Here is a 21810-nt window from a genome sequence, read left to right on the forward strand (position 1 = left end):
ACCATGTGGGCCATAGTAATAAAAATCGGATAGGATCGGATCGGATCGGATGAAATTGCCCGGAATGGATCGGGACTCGCGAGTGCGCTTATCCTTCCCTTCCCAAGTGCTAAATCTAGCAAGTTTCATCCCAAAAAATAAAAAATAAAAAAAAATCACTAGTACAGCAAAGCTTGGTTGATTGATCGATCACTCGATTTCACTCCAGTTCAATAGCTTCCCATTGATCTCGCGAAAGGCTAGTTCGATCTATTCTTCTCTCATCTTCTTCGCGTCGTTCTTACATCGACGAGGTATTCTGCTTCAAATTCAGTTCTGTTTTGCTCTCTAGATTTACTTCTTCAACTGCTGTTGATACAGGTCAAGGCTCTCTTCTCTTTCTACTGAATTCGCCACTGCTCGTTCTGTGGAGCTTCGCCCTTGATACAGGTTAAGGCTCTTTCTCTCTCTTTCTGTTTATTTGTCTATTGCTTCGCTTCCTTTGTTGATATTTTTTTTACTGAATTCTGGGATCGTATTGCAAAGTAGTGTAGTAGGGTTTTGGAGAATAGGACAGATTTATCTTGGTTGAAATTCAATTTCCGGAATACTGGATTTTGGTGAATTTTTGACATGCCAGTAATTGGGAACTAATTATTGATGCATCAAGTGAGAAATTTGCTTCCGAACAGAAGAAAAAATGAGGGATGGGGGCATGATTCAATGAGGCTCTCTACGTATGTAGTCTCCTTTTGAACAGTCGGAGCTGTAAAAGTGGGAGGCAATGCGATATGAGGTTGGGCATGGGTATTGTCTGGATATTCTAAATTTGCCTAAAAAATTATGAAATTTTTAATCATGTTGTATTTTTGGGTAACATATTGGTAATTATTATCTTTGACACGACACATATATTTTATATATATATATATATATTTATATATATCTGAACAACCAAAACAATTGATATTTGAACTCACAAATTGGCTGGGGGAGAGGAATGTCGAGGAAGGATGAGGAAATGGAACCCTATAGGTGTATTAATGACCTGAAATATCAGTTAGAGAAATAAGCACCAATTCAAATAGCCCAAAATGAAAGCAAAGAGTAGTGGCAAGAATAAAACAGCAACAGCAAAAACTACACCAGCACACTCAAGTACCATTAAAAAAAATTATCTGGATGACATATAAGATAGTACATTTGATTGGCATCTTTTAGAGACTACTAGCCTTCTTAGTTGTTGGGAATTTGGGATCCACTATGAGAAACCCTATTGAGGTACTCAGCTACCACTGTTAAGCACTACAAAATCTTGGTTGTTGGCATGCCTCTTGTGGTTTTGAGTGTGTGATTAGAAAAATTTCAGTGCTTTTGTCAAAACTAGGTGCTGTGTTTACTGTTCAATCACACAAAATAATCAATGATCGTAAGCATAATAAAAGAAATTCTTGCCATAAAAAGAATTAGGAATAAAAAACTAGATTGTTGATGAAACATGGAAGAAAAACTAATTTAATATCTACAAATTTCTCTTCTTCAATTAAAATATCTGGAATCGGAGGAACACCAAGATAGAGGCTATCAGGACGGCATGATCACAAGTTCACAACAGTGGTACCTCTTAGTTCTAATGTCTCCTTCCTGGCCTGAACTAGTAAAATGGAAGGGGAAGAAAATGAGCAGTGATGTAAAATTATGCTGTTCTCAGAATATTCTGACTTTCTGAGAATGTGAAAGGGATAAAAGAATATGACTTATGCATAAGTGAATTAGGAGAGAAAATAGGCGCTGTTTAGAGAAATTAAAAGCTCTACTAGTGCTGGGTTGCACTGGGTTAAGTTGCACTATTGTAACCTGTTGGTCACAGGTTCAAAACTTGGAAACAGCCTCTTCTGCGAAGCAGGGGGTAAGGCTGCGTACACACTTGCCCCTCCTAGACCTTGCAGTAGCAGGAGCCTTGCGCATTGGGTTGCTCTTTTTTACTAGCGCTGGAAATAGACTTTCTTATACTTATACCAACTTAAAGTAAATAGACTTAAATAGAACTCTTAAAACCCATTGAGTATCCTAATGTAACTCAAACACTTAACTAAAAGACTAATCCTATACCCTTTGCCCCCACTTTTTGGGCTTCTAAATTAGGCCCATCGCAACGAAACCGAAGAAAATGAAAGGCCCAAGGCCCATAGAATCTGACCATGGGCCAAAATAAAGTTTTCCAAGGCTCAATTGTCCCAATTGGACACCCTTTACTGCATCAGTATAGGGGTATATATGAGGGAGCTGATAAAAGATTAAAGTTCTTCATTTGGGAATAGCTATTCTTCTTGTTGGAGCTATTGGCTATTTTTATTACTGCTATTGCTCATAGATTGCTTTCTTTCTGCTGTTCTTTTGATTCTTATTACGTTCAACTTCTTGGTGAGTTCTTTCCAGTTTCTGAAATATTCTTGACCGTTCTTGGACAGATGCTTTTATTATTCCATCAACAGATGATATTCACATCATTTCTGAATTTGTTTTGTAACCCTGCCCTTGATTTCATTGATTCTTTGGGTCCAGAAACAAAAAAGGTAGGATGTCAAAACAATTCACATCAGGACAAGTATTTATAGTGCAGCCTTTTCCAGTACCAGGTTATGCATTGGCTTAGTGTCATAATCATCTACAGATTGAACTCAGTTTTATGCTCTCTATGGAAAAAAGCGATGCATTGAACTCAGTTTCATGCTTCCAAGAACAGTTTGGATGTTGTCATAGATGCTTTTAAAGGTTTAGAGGCAGATTGAGTTTATCTGGAACAAGTTTTTTTTTTTCCTATCCAAGGATGAGATGACCTCTCTCTCTCTCTCTAGTCTCTTATAATTTATGGGTTGTTGGTTGAAAAGTACTAGTATTGTAGGATGGGTTCCAATCTGAAAATCTTCTTCCAATGGATGCCTCGGTTGGCCAAGTGCTTGATGCTTGTGCCAAAATGATGTTTTCAAACTAGAGTTGCATTGTGGCTATTTTTCCCCCATGTATTTATTTTGATTCTTGTGGTCTTGACGACAAAGTGATTATTTTAGATATCTAGAGTCAACCATAAATAAAGAAGGTGATATAGAGGATGATGTTTCACAAAGAATTAAAGTGGGTTGGGTGAAGTGGGGAGGTGTGTCCAAAGTATTGTGTGATCGACATATTCCTTTAAAGCTTAAAAGAAAATTCTATAGGTCAGTCGTATGACTGATTATGATATATGGGGCAAAATGTTGGGTAGTTAAGAAGAGCCATATAGATAAGATATGTGTAGAGATGAGGATGTTGAAATGGATGTGCAGCAAAACTAAGGAGGATAAAGTAAGGGATGATCGTATTAGAGCTGGTTTGGGAGTGACCCTGATTCGTGATAAGCTTCAAGAAAGTCGTTTGAGGTGGCATGACCATGTTCAACGGAGGCCTTGGGATGCACTTGTAAGGAGGAGTGATCTAATTCACTAAAATAGCTTAGGGGCAAGCCTAAAATGACCATAGGAGAAGTAGTGAAGAAAGACATGCATAGTTTAGGTCTTGTCCTAAGTATGACCTCGAATAGAGCTGATTGGAGGGCTAGGATCCATGTAGCCGATCCCATTTAGATGGGTTCTACTGAGATGCTGTTACTGTGTTCCTTTCCTTTTACTATTACTATTCTTATTTTTCCATTGCACGGATCCATGTAGTTGAGTTGTGGGTTGTTATAATGATAATTTTATACTTATGCTTATATTCAACATAGAATCCATGTCAATGCAATATGATATTATATGCCAGTAATGGTCTAATATGAGCAAACCAACATTTAATAAACAAAGCATAGGATATAATATAAGCATATTCATAAGAAAAACAAATCAATAAACATTTATTCACCCAAAAAAAGAAAAAAAATCAATAAACATATATCAATGTAAAAACGTGAGGTGTCAAAAAACTGATATAATTTAATGCATGCTGTCACAAGGTGATGCCAATGTGTCCAAGGTGGTCGCTTTTCTTGCATCTAACAAGGCGTGCTGTTGCCTTGGACCCAGCCTGGATGCCTAGGTGATGCTTTTGAATATGATGACTTTAATTAATGAAATTCTTGTTTCTTGGCTCCTTCCAACCCCCCTAAAAAAGGAAAAATATTTCGAAGAAATTTCTCTCCCCAGCCTGACTTATCAAATGTATATTCTTTCAAGTATTTAAAATATTTGTGCTGTTTTCATGAAAATTCTACTATTATTGACATGAGAATGAAATGCCATCATCTCATTTGCGGAATGATGGCAAGTGCTCTTGGAAAATCTAGGGTTATACAACAAATTTGAAAAGCCTGCAAAGTTTTCAGTTTGTTTTTTTTTTTCTTAAGATTTTGTCTGCTATGTGTTGCTTCTGGACACATCATGAAACTTTTTTCATCCAATCTTTCATGGTGGCACAACTCTTTGGTATGTTATATTTCTCATTTATTTTCACTTATGATAAATTAATATATTTGTTTGTGGCAGGCTTGGTGCATGGAATTGTAACTTGTTTTAGGAGATCAAGCGAGTAAAATGCAACCCATGGCAAATGAAAAGACTGGACCCCCAAATTTCCCAGGAAGACCTGCTGCCTCTCCCTTTGCAGCTGCTCCTCCAACAATCACACCCTTTTTATCCTCTGCCCCAGTGGTGGGATCTGTGGCTTCTGGTTATAGTGCTTCGCCACCAGCCACGTTTAATGGTCCATCTATGTCTTCTCCACCATCTTCTTATGTCCCACAGGATGTTGGTTCTTATCAGCATTTTCCAACTTCACATTTTCCTCGAGCTCAAGCCGCACCCCCCTCACTTGGTACACCTGTCGGGCAGCCAGGGTTATCCCCATCAGTTCTTCCCTCTTCCGGTCGACAAATTTTACTTCCACCTCCACCCGTTTCTTTTCGTCCACAAACCCAGATTCCTTTAGTGCCTACGGGACCTCCTCAAAATGTACCTCGTACTCCACCAAGAGGGAATGTACCCCACTCTTCATTAGAGTCGTCATTTGCTGCTTCCAGATCAACTATGCAGCCGTCTTTGCATGGGTATCCCAATGTACAAGCTAATCCAGCTTCGCAAGTTCCATATGCTCAGTCTCCATATTTTGCTCAACAAGGAGGTTATGTACCACCACCGCCTGTAACAGCTCCAATGGGTCTTAATCCAAGGGAACAAATGCAACATCCCAGTGCAATACCTCCTGTAGGTCCCTTTCCAGGATTGGTGGAGGAGTTCCAGTCACTTTCTGTTGGATCTGTTCCTGGAGCAATTGACCCAGGGCTCGATTCTAAAGCGTTGCTAAGGCCTTTGGATGGTGACATGGAACCAAAGTCATTTGTTGAGAAGTACCCCTTGAATTGCCATCCAAGATATTTAAGGCTTACAACCAGTGCAATACCGAACTCCCAATCATTGCTTTCTAGGTGGCACTTGCCTCTAGGAGCAGTGATTCATCCTCTTGCTGAAGCTCCTGATGGGGTCAGTAACGACGTACTCAGATCATGAACTGTTGATCTGAAGTTGTGATATGATACAGTTTCTTGTTTGCTGTATACTTCATTTACTTATCCACTGTTTGTATTTATTCAGGAGGAAGTTCCTACAGTTAATTTTGGATCAATGGGCATTATTCGATGTAGAAGATGTCGCACATATATCAATCCCTATGTTACATTTACTGATGGGGGTAGAAAGTGGAGCTGCAATATCTGTGCTTTCCTCAATGATGGTATATTGAACTCTGCCCAGAAAAAAATTGTCCACAATGAAATGACATGTCTCTAGTAGTGCATGGTTGCCCTCCCCCTCCCTTTTTCTCCCTTTCGATAAACATTTAACATTGTATCATATAAGTAATTCCCTGCATAGTCTTATCTATAGTTTTCCTTGCATAATCAATGATTTTTAAAGATTTGCTTTTATGTCCTATTTTCTAGTATGCCATATCTATCTATCCATAAGTCTGTCTATCTACATTTTTTGCCTATACAGTATGTACACTTACATAAATACATATGTACATACATGCATACATACATTGATGGAATAGAAACATGAAAGGTTTAAAGCATAGCGGTACAGTTTATAAAAATATAAGCATCTTGTTGTGCTTGATGAGATTAATGCTTTTTAAACTCTGTTGATGCAGCACTCATTCAGCCAAAAACTTCCTTCTTGCTACAACTGCAAAATGCTCCTTTTATCCACAAAAAACTCTCACTGTTTCTCTAATACAACAATACCCAATGATTCAAAGTGAAAAGTATTTCCCCTTACAGTGATGATTGAAATTGAAACTTGAGAGGGAAGTGCAATATATGGAAACCCAAAATATATAAACTTTTGAGGAATTCTAAGAGCTGATCAATCAAAAACTAGATCAGACTTGAAACAAGTGCCATGCTGTCCCTAATACAACTCGACTCAACTCAATTAAGCCTCCTCCTAAGTAAGTGGGGCTGCATGAATTCTATTCCGTTATTAAACTCTATTAAGGTCAAGTTGGTTGTCATGCTTAGGCTATTTATATATTTTCTCACCACTAGCCCACTTTTGGTGTACCCCTTAGTCCTTTAATCACCCAAATCTGTATCATGTCACTCCTTACCATTGCACTCAACGGCCTTCACTGCAAATGTCCATATGACATTAATGATTCTCCTTCAACTTTTTTTTCTATTGGGGCTTCTCCTAGATCATTTTTATTTTTCCTTTTGTTTCTCAATATGTCTGTTCTAATTTTACCACTAATCAATCTCAACATTCTCATCTTAGCTGCACTTATTTTTTTTTTATGTGGTGTTTCTTTGTCATCCAGAATTTAGTTCCACACAACTTATGCTATTCCTAATAAAGACTGCAATTAAGATTAGAAATATTTCTTTCTTGTGCTGTTAGGTGCGATTAACGAGATTTTGGCTGCAGGTGAACAAACAGAACCATAATGATGGGTTTGATTAGAGTGTGAGAAGAGCAGTAATACTGTAATTAAGATCCAAAACTGACAATAAGATAACTCATGTAAAAGACCAGCTTTATGATGAAGTGAAGAAATTTCGTATTTTGACCCCCTCTGAAACAGAAATATTTCGGCATTTTGGTACCGAAAAATTTGGTCATTTTGGTGGAAATTTTGAAATGGTGCTTTTGGTGGCTACAACCTGAAATTTTTTCCTGAAGCTTCAGGGAGTGCCTATCTAAGCATGTGATGCAGATTCGTGATCGAAATGGGCTCGTTTTATTAGGAATAAGTCTAGGGTTGGGTTATATATATGTTGGGCCTTTGATCCCATGGGTTTTCTATGTAGTAGGCCACTTTTATGGGCCTGTAAATATAGGATATACATACGTGATTGGTCAAATAAGAGTCTTTATTTCATTATTTTACTTTTACCAAGTGTTTTAGTTAAACTGGATTAGGAGTCTATATGTCCAATCCAGTTTTGAGTCTATTTTATTTGTTATTTCAGTTTCCTTGTCAGTTTAGGTGTCCTATTTGGTTAAGGATTAGGTTAGGCCTTTCCTTTTTAGTGTTTGAGTTTATTTTTTATTTTCTATATAAGGTAATGGGGGCCAATATTGTACACAAATTTGATTTATGAAAATGGCTGCTGTTGCTGCTCCTCTTTATATGTGAAAACTTCCTTGTGTTTGATCAAGGTTATGGAATTGGTGTCTGGACCTGATTAACATTCTACAGTGCAAACTCCGGACGGGTCAATATTAATAATCTTCTCTATAGGCTACTAGTTTTCTTATTCTTGGGCTGTGTTTGGTAATGTTTCTGTTCCAGAAACGACGTTTCGTGTCAAAAACAGAAATTTCAGTTTCTGTGTCAAAATGCCCTTTTTTTTTTTTTTAACAAAACTGGAACGATGGAACTACCTTTTGTCATTCAGTAAATTCTCTTTTTTTCGGTCTTTTTTTTTAACTTTTTGTTCAAAAAAAAAAAAACGAAACACACCATAAATGCACCAAACACTTTATATGGGAACGGAAAAACTCCAGAAACGTTTTTTTATAACGTTACCAAACGCAGCCTTGCTGCTACAAGTAAGTGTTGTTCTTCAAGTTTTCCTTGGATTTGTTCAAGTCTTCTAGAACTAGAAGGTCGGATGCAAGGCCTTTTTTTTTTTTTTATCTTAAAGAAATTCAGCCACCCAATCGCATTCAAATTTTGGTCGAACCTTCCAGTTCCTTAAAATAAGATCTGATTCAAATTTGGGATCATTCTGACAGTCAAAACTGGAGATATCTTCATTTCCAATTCTGCCCTCCCTTCTTAGAAACTGAATTGAGCTACTGTTTTGTTCCTGTTTGTGAATCAAGTTCCTAAATTGGAGATCGATTGGGCTTTATTAACCTAATTTTTGAACCCTAATTTGGGGCCGGAAATTACCAAACTGCCCTTCTCAAGTTCTGTTGTGTTTCCCTCCTTTTATCTCTTCAATTCTTCTTGTTCGATTCTTCTTTTTTTTTTTTGGGGTGGGGGATGACTACTTGTTGGATTCTTAATTATCCTTTGAGTTATAAATCCTGGTTATCTTGGCTACTGTTTTGGGTCTTTCAGATATAGTACTACGTCAGCATGTTTACACACGTTTGAATCATTATATTGAAAAAGAAAACACAAAAAATGGTATTTTAGCTTTAGACCCTATGACATATGATGGCTATGTCATCCTCTATTTGAAAAATCTCTCGACGCCCATCACAACAGCCATAAAGGTGGGAAGTTTGGATTTTTGGGAAATTTGGCCACATTATGCCTTCAATCCACCAAAATGTAGAAGCTGATGCTCCACAGTTGACCAACAAAATGAAGAATTTTGCGCAAAAATTGGGGTTTTCTAGAAGATCTAGAGCTCTTTGGAAAAAGGGCGAAAGCTTAAAATTTCGACAAAATGAGTTGAAATTTCATTGAATCTTGCTTTTATATATGGGCCCATGCAAGGTTTAAGCATCCTTCTGTGTTGGCCGATACTAACCGATACATATTGTATCTCTAAGTTCCGATACAATACAATAACGATACGATACCTAAAAGAATTTGGTATTAGTACATGTAAGAAACCTCATCCTTCATATATAATTAGTTGAATGCACTTGTCTCTCGTACTTTGTTCTTATTTTTATACATGTTTATAATGTTTCATGTGTCAAAACTGTATTTTGCATATATCCTAAACATTTCCAAGTGTTTCTTGACCATTTCCACACATATCTAGTGTATCTTGCGTCTCTCCGATACGATACATCTCTTGGAATTACCCTTCCGATTCCCGATACCGATATTTTTAACCTTGGGGTGATGCTTGAATTTTTTCCCCTAATGACTTAAAGTTACCAAAATTTCACTGAAATCTGGACTTTTTAGTGTTTTGCATTGGAATTCTTTTCGACTTATGTCAAAACCGAATTATTTTTGGCGAAATTTCACCATTTTAGTCAAAATTTCAAACTAAGCATAAAACCAAGGCATGAATCTGGCTGCATGGGCTGTAACTGGTGCATGTCCCATGTTTGCAGGGTTCCAAGAAGGGTGGACTGAAGTGTAGAAGCAAAAACCTATTAATGATTCAGAAAACACAATAAACGGAAAGAAGAAACAATCACACACAACCGCAACACAAAGATTTACATGGCTCAACAAGCTACCTATGTCCATAGGAGAGATGAGAGCAGTTTTCTCTAACAATGGAGAAATGGTTACACGATCTCTTCCTCACGCCTCTGTGCTTACAAAGAATTCCTAGTAGCCTTAGTATCACCCCATCACAAAAATTTATAGGGAAACAAAGAGATACAACGTTGTTGAATTACCTCATGTAAAAACCCTAAAAATGACTCCTCTAAGCCTCAAGTTCTATGGGCTTTAACGGCCTTTTGGAGGTAGCTCAGGCCTTTTGGAGGTAGCTCACAACTCAGTATTCAGAATACAAGACATCAGCCCTCAACAATCTCCACCTTAGCTTGGATTTTGGAAAGTTCCCATGATAGTTTGTAGATGTCTTCATCCCCACATCCTCAATTAAGGTACACAGCTGCACCCCGTTATAAAAAGGTGCAGCCCTCACTCTCTTCAGCGACTAACATTGATTAAGTCCAAGCGAAGCTTGTACTTCTCTAAAGTGACCGGTTTGGTAAAGATATCTGCAGGATTGCCATTTGTATTTGTTCTTTTCAATTGAATGTTTCTTCTAACACAAGCTCCCTGATTTTATGAAACCTCACATTAATATGCTTTGTCCTTGCATGAAACACTTGATTCTTTGCAAGATGAATTGCACTTTGATTGTTATAGTACACCACCATATCTAACTCAAGAACCAAACCGGTCAAGTAGATCCCCTCATTGGCAACCTCAACTGCCACCATGTACTCTGCCTTTGTCATAGACAAGGAAATTGTAGATTGAAGCATTGCGTTCCATGAAATAGGTCTGCCTACTAGTAGACCACCGTTTTTCTAGATCACCGGCATATTTAGCATCAACATATCCAGCCATTTTTGTAGAACTTCTCTTCCCGCTGAACATGATTCCAAGATTTGTTATCTTGCTCAAATATGTGAGGATCCATTTGATTGCATTCTAATGTTCATTTCCTGGATTACTCATGTATCAGCTAATAATGCTACAATATTAGATAATTCCGGCTTGCTACAAACCATAGGATACGGGAGGCTTCCGATTGCACTAGCATAGGGCACCATAGACCTCTTCTCTACCTCCTCATCTATAGTAGGACATTGCATTTTAGATAACTTGAAGTGGCTAGCCAAATGGTGTGCTAACATGCCTAGCCTTCTCCATGTTGTAACATTCCAACACCTTTTCAACATAGCTCTTCTTAGTTATCTGGAGTTTAATCACTCTTCAATCTCTATGGATCTCTAGATTCTTGTAGCAACACCTAGGTCCTTCATATCAAATTTAACACTCAATATAGGCTTGAGAGGGATAATGTCATGTGTATTCTTTGCAGCAATGAGCATATTATCAACATAAACATCAAGATTCAAGAGAGAATGAATTATCACCAGACACTTTTAGGTAAACACAACAGTTATACTCACTTCTTGAATAGCCGATCCTCACAATAAATGAGTCATGTTTATTGTTGGCAGCAATGAGCATGTCATCAACATAAACACCAAGATTCAATAGGGAATGAATTATTACCAAACATTTTTGGGTAAACACAACAGTCATACTCACTTATTGAATAGCCGATCCTCACAATAAAGGAGTCAAAGCACTTGTACCACTGCGTAGGAGATTACTTGAATCTGTATAGTGATCTCTTAAGCATGCAAACTTGATATTCCTTTCCTTGCAACTTGAAACCTTCAGGTTGCTCTATGAAAATCTGTTCCTCAAAATCACCATAAACATCAAGTTGTTCCTACTCTAAATCAGGCATGACTACTGAATCATGTAGTACCTGTATTGAAGTGTGTTTCACAACAGAGAGAATATTTCATTTTAGTCCACTCCCTCCTTTTGAGCATAACCTTTGGCTACAAGCCTGGCCTTAAATATTTCACCCTCATTTTCTTACACTCCCTTTTTCTTTTACATCCAATCACCTTTCTTCCCTTAAGCTTCTTGACAATCTTCCAAGTCTTGTTCTTTTATAGGGACTCCATCTCCTCCATCATGGCTGCCATCCATTAATCACTCTGCCCATTATTTAGACAATCCTAGTAGGACTAGGGATCGCCCATACCAACTGTGACGGCATAGGCTACATGTCCTTGGACACTATCTCACAGGTGCTTTATGAGTACACTTCCCTTTCCTGCTTCCCACATTGTAGGGTTCACCTACTGTTTCCTGTTTTGGTAAGTTGCGAAATGATTCCTTTTTTATGATGTTTCCGACTCATCTAGCTCCACCTGCACTAAAGATCTGGTTTTCACCACTGACCAAATCATAGGAATCACATAACCTAAGGCCTGCAACTGAATCAACACAATAGCAAAAATTCAAGAGAGAGCACAATTGTGTTCATCAAAATCGTGGGCAGCATGCCCCTCCTCTTTTATTTATAATAGCATCCGACCTATTACAAAAATGGTAACCCTTTATGTGTGGGCAAGGGTTACTTGGCTGCCAATCTTTTTTTCCCCCCCTTATTGGGACCTAGGCGGTGGATAAGCGTTCCACCGCCTTATTGTATTGAATGATTTAGTATTTTTTTTTATTATTATATGAGATTAAATGCCTTTTCTAATGTTTTGATTTGGTTTGTGTAGAATGTTTTTATACAGCGTGGTGCATGGGATCATGCCATTGTATTAAAAACACACACACACACACACACACACACAAAAGACAGAAAGAAAGGGAGAAGAAGATTTCATCATGGGACGAAGGATCCAAAGATGGAACCCTTCCTACTACTTGCTTCCTTGGTTAGTTGGTTGTTTTACCTAAGTTATTTGGTTTTGATATAATGGTGAAAATTATAAACCGAGGGATAAGGAAGGAAAAGAGAAAATAGAGCACAGCTGATGGGTGATATTTATCGAATTGCGCTCATGTGTCCTTTTCCAACTGGCAGTCTCAAGAATGCCTCAATTTGTCGTGTGGCTCCTCATCTCCTCCATTCCACTAACCTTAATATTCATGTGTGCTTTAACAAAAAACAATTATATATATATATATATCTATTCTGGGTGACCTTGTTTGTACTTATGTTACAGACTTTCAATACACCAAAAGGGACTTTAGGGTGGACGGTTGAGTCTATGAACCCTGCCACATGGTTTATGTTCCATTGGGTTTGAGAAGTGGAGGCGAAACTGCATCCATGTTTTAAAATCGTTCATGCACACTTAGGTCACCTAGGTGCTGCCTAGTGGCTGTGTTATCGCCTAAGCACTTAGGAAGGTCCTCCAACACCTTGAGTCACCTAGCACTTTGACAATTATGACCAAAATAACTGAAACGCTACAAAAAATGACCAGAATTGCCGAAGTCACCAGGCGAAGATTTCAGTGAACTATTTTGTGGTGGACACTAAAATGAAGATTCTGGATTTCGGCTTAAGTGAAACGTAGTTCACTACTAATACTGGAATCTCTTGTCTCCTGATACACATTTTCAGGACAATCTGGTTTCTTGCTTGTCCTTTTTTCTCTTTACCCCTTTCTCTATCAGGATCTTACGTTAGGTTCTCAATTTTGATATATAATTGTTTTGCTTGACCCAACTAGAATGGTTTTATTTTTCCCCTCATTCTATTGTACTTTATTTATGCCTAATGAAAATGTATTTTGTTGATTTGCACTTGTTGGGGAGACTGAACTTTTTCTTGCCATCATTGAAGAGGCCTGTTTGTAGATTTCTTTACCTCCATGCAAGACATAAATGCTAACCTGTTTCCACTTCCATCTTCAGTTCCTGGTGAATATTTTTCCTATTTGGATGCAAATGGCCGACGAACTGATTTGGATCAACGGCCCGAACTTTCAAAGGGTAGTGTAGAATTTGTGGCTCCAACTGAGTATATGGTGCGGCCTCCCATGCCACCTCTATATTTTTTCCTAATTGATGTATCGGTGTCTGCTGCTAGAAGTGGTATGCTTGAGGTAAGCACTTTTAGTTTCAGGATGATCTTCATCTGTTGAAAAGTTCATTTTGCATGCTAGCCTACAGTACATTTATATCAATTACATGTTACTTATGATTAATATGTGTTTAAATTCATGATAAATGGAAGTTTATTTATATATCGTATGAAGAAAGAATTTTGTTCTGCTTTATGCTATTCATTTAACTTGATTAACTAGCCGTTTTGGGCATGCGAGGCTTTTCCCTTGGTATATGGGAGGGGAGAGACTATTTTTTGGACTTAATATATCCCCTTAAAAATCTGGCCTAGCATATTGAATTACTTTTCATTGGGCTACTGTACTTGTGGTTCAGTTGGACAAATTTTTTTTTTTTTGGATAAATAAAAAATTAGTTACGAAGAAGGGGGGGAAGGGGAATATACAAGGCCCTGAGGGTGAAAGCAAAGAAAAAGAAACTAAAAGCAACACCCTAATGCAATAGGGGATAAGGTGAGATGATGTAGGGAGGGAGGCCCCATGGCACAACAATGAGCCTGTTCCCAACAAAAAAGAACGGGATCAATTGGACATTGAAAAGACTTTTAGGCTTTATCTTGGTATATGGGTGGGGGAGGATATAATTTTGTTTTTATTTGTTCCTCAATGATTTCTCAATGATCACGCCTTGATTATTCTTCATTTGATATTCTTTGAAGATCTTTGAATTTGTATTGACCTTGAACTTTCTTTGGCAGGTTGTGGCCAAGACGATTAGATCTTGCTTGGATGAGTTGCCTGGCTTCCCCAGAACCCAGATAGGGTTTTTAACTTTTGACAGTACGTTACATTTTTACAACATGAAGGCAAGTGAATTTCACTCTGCTGATTATATAGGAGTAGTCATTGTTAATTGATTCTGGTTAATATTTGATTACTTAACTGTCAGCTTCTATTTAAAAGTCCACTTGTTGTATTGATGCTTTTCCTCAGGTTACTGATAATGCATCTTCATGTCAGCAAATTATATTGACTTCGTTTTTTTTCCTATTCCAGTCATCTTTAACGCAGCCTCAAATGATGGTGGTGTCAGATTTGGAAGACATATTTGTACCATTGCCAGATGATCTGCTGGTCAACTTGTCCGAATCAAGAAATGTGGTGGACGCTTTTCTAGATAGCTTGCCATCCATGTTCCAGGATAATGTAAATATGGAATCTGCATTTGGTCCGGCTCTTAAGGCAGCTTTCATGGTTATGGTGTGTTACCTTTCCAATACTTATCCATTCTTAATTTCTTTTTGCTACTGACATCCTATCAAATGTTTTAATATATTCTCTAGTTACTAGGTTTTATTGGCGCCTTTGAGGGTAGCACTTGAGGAGCAACTTGACACTAACTTGGGCTGTTCTGTCTCAACAGAACCAACTAGGGGGTAAATTGTTGATCTTCCAGAGCACGCTACCATCACTTGGCACTGGCCGCTTAAGGTTACGAGGAGATGATCATCGTGTTTATGGAACAGATAAAGAAAATACACTGAGAATACCTGAGGATTCTTTCTATAAGCAAATGGCTGCTGATCTTACCAAGTACCAGATAGGAGTGAATGTATATGCTTTCACTGAAAAGTACACTGACATTGCATCGCTAGGTACATTTATTAAAATTCGTTATTTAATTATCTATGAATGCTTTCCTTATTTCACATTCCATGAACTTTTTCCCCTGATAGGAACTCTGGCAAAATATACTGGTGGACAAGTATATTACTATCCAAGTTTCAAATCAACAGTTCATGGAGAGAGGCTGAGTTATGAGCTCGCCAGGGACCTTACAAGGGAAACTGCTTGGGAAGCAGTGATGCGTATAAGATGTGGCAAAGGTTTATTCCAAATATTTGCTTTCTGACAATCTTGAGAATTCAAGATATATTGTTTGCTTGGCAGAATCTTTTTGTAATGTCTTAATGTTGAATTATGAATATTTTTTTTACTGCTTTTCAGGGGGCCGGATTACAAATTATCATGGACACTTCATGTTAAGATCTACAGATTTATTGGCACTTCCAGCTGTTGACTGTGATAAAGCCTTTGCAATGCAGTTGTCTCTGGAGGAAACATTATTGGCAACCCAGACTGTATATTTTCAAGTTGCTCTGCTGTATCCTTTGATTTCTGAGTAGATGATTGCAGTTTGCAGCAGGTCATGATTGAATATAAAACTGTATTCCTGACTGATATCTATCATCTTTCCCTTTTAGATGACGATGGATACTTCTATATGCTGGAAAACTATGCTTATGTGATTCTGCTTCTCCGTTATATAGATGTTTTATTTGTTCACAAATATTTTGTAGCTGATCTATATGCTTAATTTCTCACAAATCAATTTCTGCAACCCATTATTTGTTGCTCCAGATTGAACAATTGATGTGTTTGCAACTTTGCATATTTAATATTTATACATGCATGTATGCTTTCTTGTGGGAGGATGCTATATTAGTCTGGAGAAAGGCAGGGATTAATTTTCTTCCATTTGATTTCCTATACACTTCGACTCAGTTACCGTCATGCATTCTCTCTCTTTTTCTTTTCTTCAATTCTTGAACTACCTTTCTGTATCCTCAGTTATGAAGGGTGCTTTAACAATTTCACTCTTTTAGCTTGTTTGCAACCCATCATAAATGTTGGAGCTTCAGATGTCCTTAGTGGCCAATATGTAAGTTATATTGTTGCCCTTCTTTAGTAGTATTCAAGAGTTCCTTAGCAAGGGGAAGATACACATCATCTTCAGGTGAAAGGCGTATTAGAGTCCATACAGCAGCTGCACCCGTGGTAGCGGATCTTGGAGAAATGTATCGCCAGGCTGATACTGGTGCCATAGTTTCTTTGCTTTCTAGGCTTGGTATGATTAAATTTCCCATTTAATACTTTGTAATTTTTTGTGAAACTGCTTGTGTTTTAGTTTACTACAGTGATATAAGCTGTGAAAACTTGTGCTACAGCGATTGAGAAAACTCTGACCCATAAGCTGGAAGATGCACGGCACTCTGTGCAGTTGAGGATTGTGAAAGCTCTTAGAGAATATCGAAATCTCCATGCTGTGCAGCACCGCTTGGCAGCCAGGATGATATATCCAGAATCACTGCAATTCTTGCCTTTGTATGGATTAGCGTTATGTAAATCCACCCCTCTTCGTGGGGGATTTTCTGATGCTCAACTTGATGAACGCTGTGCTGCTGGTTTCACTATGATGACTTTGTCTGTTGGAAGGTTATTGAAGCTTCTCTACCCGAGCTTGATTCGGATTGATGAGTATCTTGAAAAGGTAGGGAAACCCATGCTTGTTGGCCTGCTCAAATTATTAATTTATTAGATCTTATAAACTGATACTCTACTTCTGTTTTTAGGGATCCACTAAGGCTGATGATTTTAAGAATTTCTCAAAAATGTTACCTTTATCCACTGAGGTCTTGGATCCAAGAGGTCTTTATATTTTTGATGACGGGTTTCGCTTCATTATTTGGTTTGGCAGAATGCTTTCGTCTGCTACAGCTTTCCATTTACTTGGAGTAAACTTGTCTGGTTTTCCTGATCCATCTCAGGTATTGTCTTCCTTCACTATATTATTGTCATTGTGCTCAGCATTTGCCAAATATCATAGATCACCTTGTGGTAATCACAGATAGAGCTACAGTTACTGATATTGTGTACCTGGATCGATTTTCTTATTTCTTTCAACCTCTTTTCCGCTCACATAGTCAACTTTATTTAATGCTGTTTTGCCCTTTTTTTCTTGAAATTCAGGCTATCCTTTGTGAGCAAGACAATGAGATGTCAAGAAAGCTAGTGGGGTTACTGAAGAGATTTAGGGAAATTGACCCTTCATATTACCAGTTGCCCCAGGTTGTAAGACAAGGTGAACAACCAAGAGAGAGCAGGTTGCTACTTGCAAGCCTAGTGGAGGATCAAAATGGAGGAACTAGTGGCTATGTTGACTGGGTACTACAAATGCACCGGCAAGTCCAGCAAAGTGCATAATGTGCAGGTAATAATGAATTTAAATTTGGGTTGCGGGGATCATGGATACACTTACTCATTTGTACTTACATAAAGGCAGTGAGTAAAACAAGGGAAGGAAATATCGGTGAGACATTATGGCTTAGTGCTAAAAGGTCAATTGTCTGGGCCATATCGGATGGTTGATGGATTAGTTTGGGTAGAAAGGGTTAGGGTTGCAATGGAGGAAGAAATTTAGATTTGGTATGTGTTAGAGAGTAGACCTTCATATCGTGGGATGTTATTTGATTCGAGCTTATCTTTCGTAGTTAGATGTAGTTTCCTATTATGTTTAGGATAATTGTTAGCTAAGTTAGAGTTAGTTTCCTTTTTCGGTTATATGTCTTCTGGTTTCCAATTTGTGTTATGACTTTATAATAGTTTATATATTGAATGAAGTGGGCAGTCCCAACCACATGGTTGTGACTCCCAAGTTACAGCTATCTTTTGTTCTCTGCTCTTTCTCTTCCTCTTTCTTATTATTTACATGGTATCCAAGCATAGTTACTAGTAACTAATTGTCTCATTGATTTGCCATTTTGAGAGTTGATTTGGGTTTCCAGCTTGAAGAAGTTCGTATGGGATGAGGATTTTTTGTGATAATCGTTTTCTGCTACTGCTACCGTTAAAGTGACCGACGGATTTGCTGCTAACAAATTTCTGGCTCGATTTCTGGGATTTATTCCCCTACTGCTTTATTTTCTCTTTGCTGCTAGTAACTTTGATCGAGGTTTTATTGTCGTTAAAAATTTTGAAGATATGCGGCTCCACCATATTGCAGATTTGATTGTTGTTTTCGTATCTTGGATGTTATTTTCCTGCTACTTATGTTGTCCAGGAAGTTAATCGAAGTCCATCAATATCTCTGATGTTGTGATGTATTGAAGAAGAAAAAGATTTGCTAAGATTGAAGTTATTGTTGCTGGAGTTACCATCTTTCTTGGCTGTTATCACTCTACTGCTAGAGCAATTCCACTCGAACTCTTTTGCTTGGTTACCGCCATGGCCGACAGTTTCTCGTTGGTTAGTTCGTTCGGTAGGTTGAAGACAACGTAGTTGCCTCTTTAACCTTTAACTCTTATTTTTTATTTGTTTTGTTTACATTTCTCCCCCACGTTCCCTTTTTTTAAGGCATCAATACTTCTATTTATTTGTGTTTTCCATTTTTAACCTTATCATCTTCCTTTATCCTCCATTGTCCATATTTTACAACCCATTCTCTGTTTACCCTTTGGTCTTGAATAGTGCTTCTAATGGGATTTCAATTTAATTACAATTGTGCCATCCGCTTTCCATCCTTAAGACATTTATAATATCTTACCATTCCTCCCTTTTATTTGTCAATAAACCCTTGAAAGATAATTACTGTTTTGCCCTTAACCCTTGCTATTGCCTATTGTGTATTTGAGTGGGTCTATACCAACCCCAATTTAGTATTTTGACCTGGGTTCTGCGTCAATTGGGAATTGCATGAAGTAATTTCAGAATTTCCATTGGGCATATATATATATATCCAAATTATTGCTTTGGTGGGTCCGAGATCACCTCAATTTGGAATTTTTTTTTTTTTTTGGAAAATTGATACTTGCATGCATGGTAATTGGAGTTATATGTTCAGATTTGGTATTGTAAGGGGGAGATTGGAAATTATTTTATTGTGATGCCCTTGGTTATGGGATTCTTTGTGATGATCAACTTTATGATGATGGTTGTTGGAAATTATTTGTCCATGTGTACTGCTACACGTGATGGGAAGATTAAAGTTATCTGCTTGATTTGAGTTATTGTCTGTTCAAGATTATGTTTGCTTAAATTATTTTGTTTGCAGAAGTATCTACTCCTGTGTGTCCTCGACAACTATTTTATCTTTTGAAGATGATCATATTTAGCGACCTGATCCTGTTTGGTATGTTCAACAACATGATGTTGTGTTGTTTGGTCCCCAGCATCCTGATGCTACCTATTTATCGGTGGAATTTAATGAGACATCTGTTTGAGGCTCGTAAGGTCTTTTGATGTTGCTGTTGGATGCTAAACTTTTGTTGGAGTGCTTTCTTTGGGAAGGTCTTTTGATGTAGTTGTTGGATACTTCACTATTGTTGGAGTGCCTTCTTTGGGACGGGCTTTTTGTGTTGCTGTTGTTCGTTGTTGATGGTTTTACTTGGTTTATTTGATATACCATTTCTGTATCTACTAATGTTTGATGTGTTTGAGCTGATATTGCTGCTGGCTTTATGATTGTTGATTGGAGTTCTCTTTGTGCTCGTTGGAGTTCTTGTTGGTCAAAGCTGGAGCTTTCTTTTGTCATATCTATTCTCTAGCTTGAGGGGGATTGTTAGAGCGTATGTGTGGTTGAAGGTCTATGGGTGTCTATAGACCTTCATACCGTGGGATGGTATTTGATTCAATATTATCTTTGGTACTTAGATGTAATTTCCTATTGGGTTTAGGATAGTTGTTAGCTAAGTTAGAGTTAGTTTCCTTTTTTCGTTATATGTCTTCTAGTTCCCTATTCGCGTTATGACTTTTCGTATGGTTGTGACTCCCAAGTTACAACTATCCCTTGTTCTTTTCTCTCTCTTCCTCTTTCTTATTATTTATAGTATGAGTTCACTGATATGAGAAAATAGGTTAATAGATTATTTGCTTCCACCTTTTCCCATTATGAAAAATAGGTCAGTAGATGACGTTTGTGGCTTCTCGTCTTACTGTTCCTACAAGAATATGTTGATGTTAGACAAACACTATTCATTGGGCTTGATTTTAGGTCTTTGAACTGCATGGTGCCCCTGGTTGGCTCCCAATCGAGTGGACTTAGGGCATGAAGGGTTGTGGTCGTCGGGCACTCCCAGATTGGCTAGCGGAATCCCTCTTACTCTGAACAAACTGCCCCCGGTTTACTTTCCTCTCTATAACTACGAGCCTCTAATCACAAAGCCGGTTTTTTTTTTTGGGGGGGGGGGGTTGGGGAGGGACAATGTATCTGTTAAAATTATCATAACTTGGCGGAAACTTTCGCTGCTGCTTCTTTTTTCCTCTACTCATGCCCAAATATGCTCCAATACATAATTAAATGCTTCTTGCCATTCAACTGTGGTCAGAATGAGACGCCACTCTTGGCGTGGTGGTGAAAGCCTCTAGCTGTTGATAGCAGAGAATTGGGAGTTGGATCCCACCTCAAGTGGGAATAATTATGCATGTTCCAAAAGAAAAAATAAAAAAATGTCAGAATTAATACATTAATTTGAATTTTAAGAAAATGAAATGAACTAAGATTGTTGGCCTTCGTATGTAACACTTCCAAATCTGGCTGATCTTTCCCATATTGAAATCTCTGCTATCTTTTCCCTACCCCTGGGTTGGAAACTTGTCTTTTAGATGTTTCTTGTCAAATTGTGCTCTCACAGCACTTGGTGAAATTCACATCGTATCTTTTGACTGATTCTTTGGACATAAAGATTGGATTAAAATGTTTCAGCATGTGAAACTAGTTGTTGCTGTTGCGTCTTTTCCTTCTGGGTTTCTCTTTCTCCTCACATGGTTCATTGTGGTCTGTGTAGGTTGTATTTCATCAGCTTCTTATAATTGGGGGTCTGTATCCTGTTATATGGCCTCCGATTCTGACGCCAACCAGAATTCCTAGTTTCATATTTCCCTGACATTCAGCTGAAGTTGTTTGAAGGTGGTCTTCAATGGGGCATTAGATTAAACTGATCTATCCTATGATACTACTAACAAGCTTGAGGGATGGATGATTGAGAGCATCAGCATTATCAATGTGCAGGGAATTAAGCTATTTTGTCGGTGTTGGTCGTTTTTTTTTTTTTTTTTTTTTTTTTTTTTTTTTTTTTTTATGTTCCTGGAAATAATAATTGTTAGGAGAAGAATGGCTTTTAACATTATCATTTTTTTTTAGAGATCAATGGGGAAAATTGAAGATTTTTGTATTAATTTTTTTTTTTTGGTGTGTAAAGCGGGCCATGCAATAGCAGTGCGATTGATTTTGATTACTGATTTCCTGAAAATGAAACTGGGAGATGATTTCATTATCGCATCAATTTATTTTGGTGGTGTTTGCGCAAACTACTGTGTTCCTTAATCCCCACCCTCCCTCCCCGGCTAACGGTTCCTTTTTTAAGTTGGTGTTTCTTCTTGGAGTAGAAAATAATTACAAATGCTT

At 37.8% G+C, this 21810-nt stretch overlaps 1 protein-coding gene across 5 annotated transcripts; it reads left to right on the forward strand.

Moving 5' to 3' along the window:
* Positions 1 to 133: 133 nt before the first annotated feature.
* LOC122070813 (protein transport protein Sec24-like At3g07100) lies at positions 134 to 21713 on the forward strand. 5 transcript variants are annotated; one of them, XR_006137978.1, is made up of 15 exons: positions 134 to 429; positions 4497 to 5489; positions 5601 to 5739; positions 13417 to 13607; positions 14327 to 14434; positions 14625 to 14828; positions 14992 to 15223; positions 15305 to 15454; positions 15576 to 15732; positions 16349 to 16476; positions 16577 to 16899; positions 16982 to 17176; positions 17379 to 17619; positions 18469 to 18666; positions 21191 to 21713. XR_006137978.1 is itself a non-coding variant. In XM_042635046.1 (15 exons), the coding sequence occupies exons 3-14, from the start codon at positions 4545 to 4547 to the stop codon at positions 17610 to 17612; spliced, it is 3006 nt and encodes a 1001-aa protein (XP_042490980.1). In that variant the 5' UTR covers positions 137 to 293; positions 361 to 429; positions 4497 to 4544; the 3' UTR covers positions 17613 to 17619; positions 21191 to 21713. The 5 variants fall into 5 exon arrangements, 4 of the variants coding, with proteins under 4 accessions (XP_042490982.1, XP_042490980.1, XP_042490981.1 ...); XM_042635046.1 differs by lacking the exon at positions 18469 to 18666 and having other exon boundaries at positions 137 to 293; positions 361 to 429; XM_042635045.1 differs by lacking the exon at positions 18469 to 18666 and having other exon boundaries at positions 156 to 238; positions 361 to 429.
* The last annotated feature ends 97 nt before the right edge of the window (positions 21714 to 21810 follow it).

Source organism: Macadamia integrifolia, unplaced genomic scaffold, assembly GCF_013358625.1.
Source record: "Macadamia integrifolia cultivar HAES 741 unplaced genomic scaffold, SCU_Mint_v3 scaffold_113A, whole genome shotgun sequence".
Classification (NCBI taxonomy): Eukaryota; Viridiplantae; Streptophyta; class Magnoliopsida; order Proteales; family Proteaceae; genus Macadamia; species Macadamia integrifolia.